At 32.1% G+C, this 9,500-nt stretch overlaps 1 protein-coding gene across 1 annotated transcript; it reads left to right on the top strand.

The window, feature by feature from the left end:
• The first annotated feature begins 494 nt into the window (after nt 1-494).
• Nucleotides 495-6,213, top strand: LOC131610001 (putative SWI/SNF-related matrix-associated actin-dependent regulator of chromatin subfamily A member 3-like 1). Its single transcript, XM_058881852.1, has 3 exons — nt 495-1,925; nt 2,124-2,406; nt 5,136-6,213. The coding sequence occupies exons 1-3, from the start codon at nt 597-599 to the stop codon at nt 5,933-5,935; spliced, it is 2,412 nt and encodes an 803-aa protein (XP_058737835.1). The 5' UTR covers nt 495-596; the 3' UTR covers nt 5,936-6,213.
• The last annotated feature ends 3,287 nt before the right edge of the window (nt 6,214-9,500 follow it).

Raw genomic sequence — 9,500 nt, 5'->3', positions numbered from 1 at the left:
ATTGCAATTTTTTCAAAAAGTTATATTTCGAAAATAATTTTTATGAACAATCTATTTGAAATAGCTCAAAATTAAGTGATTTTTTGAAATTTTGATATCTAATTTTTTTCCATAAATAAATGAAATACTTAAAATTACATTTTAAGAATATCTATTCAAATCAAATTTTCATTTGAAGTTTTTATAAAAAAATTCTTTGTAAATTACACAAACTTTTATAACAATATAAAAATCATTTTAAAAAAAAGGCGAAATAAACATGTCCATATCTATATAAAATAGTTTTACATTAGTGAACTCCTAGTTAAAATAGTTTTACATTAGTGAACTAATGTAAAATTATTTTATAGCACTTATTTTCTCATAAATAATACTACATTAGAAATTTTTAATGTTAAATTGAAAATGTATAACCATATTTGAAATTTAAACTTCAAATAAATACGTTATAATTTTAATCACAATAAATACCCGCCCCAACAATCATCGCCACGGATTCAAATTCTATATCACAAACAAGAAGAGCACCGTTTATCTTCTCCCTTTAGGTCATCCCAACGCAAACACACCATAAAGAAAATCAAAACACCAAACCCATGGACTCCCAAGAACCCTTTTCCCAATCCGAAACCGACACCTACCTGGCCGGCTTCGTCATGGCCAACATCGTCGGCATAAAGCACTACTCCGGCACAATAACCGGCCGCGAAATGGTCGGCCTACTCCGGGAGCCTCTCAACCCGTACGACTCCAACGCCATCAAAGTTCAAAATACTCAATCCCTCCAAGTCGGTTACATCGAACGCTCCGTCGCCGCTGTTCTTTCGCCGCTCATCGATGCTTCACTCATCCACGTTGAAGCCATCGTTCAAACTAACCCTCGCAACAATAATAACAGTAAATTTCGTATCCCTTGCCAGATTCACGTTTTCGCTCATTTCTCTGCTTTTGATGTTGTTCATGACGCTTTTAACGATTCACCGGTTCACTTCATTTCGCACTCTGATCCTTCTTTTACTTTATCCAACGCCGCCGCTGTTAAAGAAACCCGCGCCGAATCCACCACCACAAAAACCACCAGTAATAAAAACCTAGACCAAGTTTTCAAACTCGTCCGTGAAAACCTAGCTTCCAAAAACCAAATTCATGAACCGTTAAACCCTCCTTCTAACATAATCAAATCAGAGCTTCTTCAACACCAAAAAGAAGCTCTAGGATGGCTTTTCCACCGTGAAAGTTCCGAGGATTTACCGCAGTTTTGGGAAGAGAAGGAGGGGAGTTTCGTCAATGTGTTGACGAATTTCCAAACCAACACTAAACCGGAGCCGCTCCGAGGAGGGATATTCGCGGACGGTATGGGATTAGGGAAGACTTTGACACTGCTTTCGTTGATTGCTTATGATAAGATGAAAATGAAAGGTGGGAAGAAAAGAGGGAGGAGTGTTGTAGAGACGAATGCTACATTGATTGTGTGTCCTCCTTCGGTTATTTCGACTTGGATAACTCAATTGGAAGAGCATACTAACCGTGGTGCGTTGAAGGTTTATATGTATTATGGTGATAGAAGGACTCAAGATGCTGAAGAACTGCGAAAATATGATGTTGTGTTGACTACTTATGCTACTTTGGGAGCTGAGTTGCGGTCGCCGGATACTGCAGTGAAGAAATTGGGGTGGAGGAGAATTGTTTTGGATGAAGCACATATGATTAAGAATGTTAATGCTGCACAGAGTCAGGCTGTTATTGCTTTGAATGCTAAGAGGAGATGGGCTGTTACTGGAACACCTATTCAGAATGGTTCTTATGATTTGTTTTCTCTTATGGCTTTTCTGCATTTTGAGCCTTTTTCAATCAAGAGTTATTGGCAAAGCTTGGTTCAACGCCCTCTTAATCAAGGCAAACAGACAGGGCTCAACAGATTGCAGGTACAATTCAATATCAATGTATTGAATTGAATTTGAATTTGAATTTCATACATCAACTATCAGTTCCTTTTTTTTAGTGAATTGAATTTGAATTTCAGTCTTGGTTACTGATTATTCTTGTGTGGTTTTGGCATTCTATGTTCTTTTGTGTAAGTTTGTTTAGTTAAATGGTTTTATTTTTCTTAATCTTTTTGGTAGGTTTTGATGGCGGCAATATCATTACGAAGAACAAAAGACACTGCATTGGTGGGGCTTCCACCTAAGATTGTAGAGACTTGTTATGTTGAACTTTCATGTGAAGAGCGTAAACTCTATGATGAGGTTAAAGATGAAATAAGGTCGCTTATGAACAATGACAGACTAGTGTATAGTTATTCTACTATACTAAGTATGATTCTAAGACTTCGTCAGATCTGTGCTGATTTATCGATGTGCCCTTCGGATTTCAAGGCATGTCTATTTTCTTCAACTGAAATTGAAGGTATTTTTCCCCTTTCAATTCAAGGATTTCACATATATTTATTTGTTAGCTTATTTTTCATGTGCATAATTCCTGGAGCATGAACTTTGCTTTCAAGCGATAATTTTAATATATTTTTATCTATTCAAAATAACCCTATACTAGTAAAAACGTTTAACCATATGGGTACATTGATCAATTTTTTATAGAATAGATTAGACAGTAAATTGATACATAATTTGCTGGAAGCTTAGGAAAGAGGAAACATGAGGTTATATGACAAATGCATATATACATATCATGCACTCTTGAATCATAATATATAATATATTATGATTATGTTCATCTACTGTACTTACTTGCAGACAACACCTCATTGTATATGTTTCTTGGCAGAGCTAGAATGTTGTGCTAACTGTCCGATTAACAGTTTGTTACCTTCAATTTGTTGGGGCATCATTGGTGATAATGGAGATGTGATCAGAATCTTCAATATCATTAGTGCCTAAAGAAGGCTAATCACATTAATAATTTCAATCCATAATTTCACGGCTAAAAAATATCATCTTAATGGTTAAAGTTGATGATTCAGAACCTTACCACATATTTCATTTATGTGAAATTGATATGCAGCAAAGCCAATTGGTTACCAGTTGCCGGCTACCATCAAATCTGTTGTTAAATAGTCTTATAATGTGTGTAATATCATCAATTCAAGATTTTCCAAAATGCTCATGCTTTGGATCTTCATCTTGCCACTATCATCTCATGTATGCATCACAAATCACATTCTTAAGAGGTTGGATTCCTACTTTTGTTATGCCCCAGACTGTAGAGACTATTGTCTCTCTATTGTTCGGAAAAGCCAATTTGTGGCTTGCTTGGGCATTATATTTTTGTTTCGTTGATTTGTTAATGAACTCTTAACTCTTCCTTTCTGAAATTGTTTTTTTCCCTTCAAAAGATTAAAGCTACGTAAACAGTTGGTAACTGTTTACTGGTTGAATACCAATTAGGCATTAATGCCAAAACCTACCGGTAAGCTAAAACACCTTAGGTGATAGGCAATGGCATATCTAGGCAGGTGATTGAGTGATAGTGTTCTATGGCCTTAACAACTTGTGTCTGGATGTGATTGTATGAAAACAAGGTCAGTGAGTTCTTACCATTGGATATTTCGACTTTTGGAAGCTGTGAAGCATTGTAAGCATTCTTTGTTATAAGATCTGGCTTAGATTTAACCTGGTAAAATGTATTAGGAAGCTAGACGTCCCTAAACTTATTGTATTCTAGAAGAAAGTTAGCTGTGCAGTGTTACTTTTACTATCGGAGTTTGTTATTTGCTTCTACTGCACTAGTCAGTATATATGGGAATGGTATGAGTCAACTTCAGATGCATTTTTTGGATACATTTAATATATACTGAAAAAGAGAAACACAACTTCAGATGCTAGAAACACAAGTACCCAATCAATTACCCATCAAGAATTCATAAATCAATGTGAAAAAGAGAAATAGACCAGCAAGACCAACAAAGACTTACGTCTGAGTCTATTTAGAGGTGAAAGTGGGAGATCAAATCATACCACAAGTTATACAATTTAAATATCTTGAGTTCATTGGACAAAACAACGAAGAAATAGAAGGTATAGATCATCAAATTCAAACTGAGTGGGTGAGATGGTGCAAGGCCTCAGATTTTAGGCGAAGACTGGTGATGTTGTTTGGGACGGAGTGTTGGGCTGTAAAGAACCAACACGAAAATTAATTAAATGTTACAAAGATGATGATGTTGCGTTTGATGTGTGGTAAAACTAGATGAGGTAGTATTAGAAATGACAACATTAAAGAGAGTTGAATAATATCTATAGTCGAAAAGATGGTGGAAACTAGACTTAAGGTGGTTAGGGCTTGTAGAAAGAAGACCTATAGATTCTATATTAAGGAGAATAGATTAGACGAAGGATAATCAAACCACTAGAGGTATAGGAACACCTAGAAAAACTATAAGAAACTATTAAGAAAAACCTCATGATTAATGAGTTAGATAGAAGTGTGATATTCAATAGGACATTATGATGTCGTTTGATCCATGTAGCCGATCCTCCTTAGTGGGATAAGACTTGATTGTTGTTGTTATTGTTGTTGTTTCATACTATTGTGTCGGGTGGTTATTCAAGAGTTTATAGAACATACAGACAGACGACTGACACACTCTCTATACTGAAAGGATATGAAGGGCACTGTTAAAAATTTTGTGGCCGAGCGTCATATCTGCCAATGCAGCAAATACTTGCCAGCATCCTCAGGAGGCCTGTTACAAAGTTTACCAATCCCAAATGTTGCGTGTGAAAACATAAACTAGAGGTCGCAAAACTTAAGTATAATCTAGAAGTTAGTTAGTTGGCTAGTGTATTGCTTTTACTATGTGAGTTTATTTTGTTGTTACTGTTTGTAACTGATGTAGTCAGTTTATAAGTAAAGGGTAGGAAGGAGTCAATTGTAGATATCTTTTTTTGAATAAAAACATTGAATAATCTATGTTTGGTCAAATTGGTCTGACCAATGTAAGAAACAGAAATGTAAGTTAAGTCATTTCAACAAAGCCTTTATGTATATATATAATATGGTTGTGTTCTACCATACATTGAATCCTACATTTTCATCAATATCAAGGAGAGTTTTGAATAATGAATAGATGAAGTATTACTTTTTTGTACTAACTACCATACATAATTTTTTCAAAGCAGATGTTTCAGAGAACCCTGAATTGCTGCAAACATTAATTGGGATGCTACAAGATTGTGAAGATTTTGACTGTCCAATTTGTTTATCTCCCCCATCAGATGTTGTAATTACATGTTGTGCTCATATTTTCTGCCGAGAATGTATTCTGAAAACTCTACAGCGCAGCAACTCTAGCTGTCCACTTTGTCGTCGCTCCCTTTCAGAATCTGAACTATTCTCAGTTCCCTCTCTCAAGACTGATACTACGGAACCGAGTCCACCAGATGTAAGGTCATCCACAAAAGTCTCTACTTTGATAAAGCTTCTTACAGAATCAAGGGATCAAAATCCAGCTACCAAATCTGTTGTATTTTCACAATTCCGAAAGATGCTGCCATTGTTAGAAGAACCTCTGAAAGCTGCCGGCTTTAAAACATTGCGTCTTGATGGGGCAATGAGTGCTAAACAAAGGACTCAAGTTATCGAACAATTTCAACTCTCAGAAGTTGATGAGCCAATGATTCTCCTTGCAAGTCTAAGGGCTTCAAGTACAGGTATAAATCTAACGGCTGCCTCTAGAGTGTACTTAATGGAGCCGTGGTGGAACCCAGCAGTCGAAGAACAGGCAATGGATCGTGTCCACCGCATTGGACAGAAAGAAGAAGTGAAGATTGTTAGACTGATAGCTAAAAATAGCGTTGAAGAGAAAATTTTAATGTTGCAAGAGGAAAAGAAAGAAATAACTAGCCGAGGATCTGGGAGGAGATCAAAGGATATTGTTGGTATGGGCATAGAGGATCTCCGTTTTGTTTTAGGAGAATAGAGATGGTTTGCATATAGGCAATGTAAATTATTGTCTGTTTGAGTCTCTCAAACTTTTGTTTTGGTAGCTTTACAGTTCTGAAAAAAATATTACTTGGGCTACTTTTTTTGAGCCAGACGTGTTATCGTTGGTTTTTATACTTTTTGATAAATTCAAATGCTGTCAATTGAAAGGAAATCGAAGATCAATGTTTTTGTATTAGTCTATATTTTTTACATGTTTTTCCAGTGCCAAGTCTCTAATAGTGCTAAAGCCTCCTTCTAAAGAACTCTTTGGCACAACCATCCCTACAAATTAACCTTCTGTTATTTTAAAGCTAGGCCTAGACACTCTCCAAAACCATAGCCGTCATCCCTACAATACTATGGTCGGTCACAACCACCACATACCAAATGGTATCGAGAAAAAAATCTACAAACTTCTTTGACAATAATACATTCATAAGCTTGCAACTTGCAAGTGACATTCTCCAACAACTTAAAGAAAACATCAAAACAATTGCATTCATGTATCAGTGATGACACGCCACATTCCTATATATGAAGAGCAAGGATAAGTTTATGTTTGAGTGCAATCATTAGAAATTTGTAGTTTTGAAAAGTTGAGTATATATAGAAGAGTGGGACTTCAGAATCTTGAGAGCAAGTTAAAAATGACGTGACTTTTTCTCTAGGTCATACTTTTGAATCTTAAAGAGCATGTAACTTCTATTATAATATGAATGTTGCATTTGAGTTAGAAATCTCACGTTGTTTTGAAAAAAGAAATATTAATATACAAATGGTAAATATTTATACACAAAATAGACATATTAAATTTACTACTACTTTATGAGTATAGTTTCAATGGCGTGGGATGTCTGTTTGGCCACAAAAAATCTCTGATACAACAAGCCGTTGTTAAATTTAAATGATTTTGTTAGATTATTTTTTTGAAAGGCTAATTTGAGATACTGTTTGAATTCCATCATCTCATGTGGCCTATAGAGTCTATTAAATCAATAATCTACTATTAAAATAGAGATAGTAAGAGAATTACACCCATGTAAAAGGAGAGAATAATATTAAAGGCTGAGATTGAGAAGAAGCACAAGAACATAACACCCCGTTGTTTTTGGAGGGAATCTTTTTCATTCCCCCAATTGGCAATGCTTCATAACCACTAACCAAAGAATAGAGATGTCCCCTATCCTATCCATTGTGTAGTACCTCACACTTCTCCATTATAATCATCGGAAGGGTTAAATATATTTTTAATCTCTAAAATATTACTCAAGTTTCTATAAAATTACTTTTGCACTCAGTTTTAGTCCTGTAGAGAGATCAAAAGTAAGTGCAAAAGTAATTTTGTAGGGACTAAAAGTCAGTATATTTTTTATAGGGACTAAAAGCTAAAATTGAGATATTTATAGGTACCAAAAACATATTTAACCCTAACTTCAATAAGAATCTATATTAATAGAGTATTTAATCTCTTAAATTTGTAAAATGGTGATTTGTTATGCTAAAATAAAGAGTGTAAGCTAATTTAGTGTTTCCATTGAAAATTTTAAAAAAAATTACATATATACGTTAATTTTTTTTTGACAAAATGTATTTTTCTTGTTGGACAAAACAAACATAAAATATATTTTTAACTGCAAATAACGATATATATATATATATATATATATATATATATATATATATATATATATATATATATATATATATATATATATATATATATATGGCAGCGAAAAGGCCTCACAAATATAAATATAAAATATTGAATTTGTTTTGCATTAAATTTGAGAAAAAATAATTAAATGAACGGATGTTAATTTAATTTAGTAGATTAATTAATATATTAAGATATTTTTTATTTATTTAGATAATATTCCTTCATTTAAATTATAGATAGAATATACATAATAAAAAACCACAAATTCAATGAGTTAAAACAAAAATCTGAATCATTGAACAAAATATACAATACTCAAGTCAATATCATAAAATGAAAAAATACACGCAAATGTGAAAAATATTAAAACCAATATACTCGTGCCTTAGGTGTAATATGCTTACTTTAAATAAATTAAATTTTTATATATTTATTTATACATATTCATATTTTAATTTAATTTTTTTAACTATTTTATTTAAAATGATTTTATGTGTATATGTACACTATTGTTATTGTTATAACATTTTTCGGGTGTATTAAATTTAGGATTAATAAAATGAAGATTATTTGATTTTCACCTTTTATGACATCTAACTCACACATCAAGCTTATGAGTATATAAAAAATATATAGATCAATAATAAATTTTTTTCCGTATACAAATATTATTTATGTTTAGCAGTGCCGACCATGTGCACGTGCAAACAATGCTACAACACGGGACCTTAATATTTAAATGACATGTAAAAACCAATGCATCTTTAATTAAATAATTATGAAAAGTTATATCGTTTTTATGTGTAATGATCTAGACCCTTAATCTCTATTAAAACGAAAAACTAGCCTACAGATAACCAAATTAATATTCTAATATTTAAGAAAATTTCTTACATTAATTGGACACATTTTCTTTTTAATTTCAAAAGTATGTAATATTTATCATATACTCCTGAAGTATATATAATTTAAAAAGTATATATTTTATTTAGAAAAAGTGCAAACAGTAAAACTATAAATCTAAAACAAATTAGCTGTTACAAGTAATATACAATATAGTTAGGGGTATTAAACATATCCAAATAAATTTCAAAAGTTAATTTAAATTAAATTTTATGAAATTGAATAGAATCGTAAGTAATTTTATTTATGAATAAGATGTGTTTTTACTTCATAGTCGATATAATCTGCCGTGTAAATATTTTTATAAGGCCCATTTTTTTGTTCAATTAGGGTCTCTGGATTGATTGGGTCAGCCCTGATATTTAGGTATCATTTACAAAAATATATGAATCAATAGTAAATTTTCGTATATAAAAATATTTAGATGTATAATAGATTTTTTTTCGTATATAAAAATAACACCGTTTATAAAAATACATGGTTCAAATATATTTTATCCCGTACACAAATATTATTTTTTGTAGGCATCATTTATAAAATATTTAGATTGATAATAGAATTTGACTTTAAACCATAACAAATATTTGACATATAATTAGGCTAATAGCATATATTTTAGAAACTAATTTACTTGTGAATTAAAAAAAGAGAATAATAATCATGCACCGAAAGTGTATAATTATTTCACACATGCAAAAAGTAAATTTTGCACACAAAATACCTCTAAAATAGTACAATTTAGTTGCAAAAGTACAATTTAGAACCAAAAGTACAATTTAGTTACAAAAAGTATAATTTAGAATCAAAAGTACAATTTAGTTGCAAAAGTACAATTTAGAATCAAAAGTACAATTTAGTTACAAAAAGTAAATTTTGGACACAAAATACCCCTAAAATAATGAGGTGGCGGACAAAAACAATAGGTTAAAAATATATTTTCTAGAGCATCTAATTTTCTTATATTATAGATTCCATCCAAAAATGTCTTGACATGACATTA

The sequence above is a fragment of the Vicia villosa genome, linkage group LG6 (genome assembly GCF_029867415.1).
Source record: "Vicia villosa cultivar HV-30 ecotype Madison, WI linkage group LG6, Vvil1.0, whole genome shotgun sequence".
NCBI lineage: Eukaryota > Viridiplantae > Streptophyta > Magnoliopsida > Fabales > Fabaceae > Vicia > Vicia villosa.
Note: the sequence above shows the minus strand (reverse complement) of the source record. Positions and strands in the feature narration are given on the sequence as shown.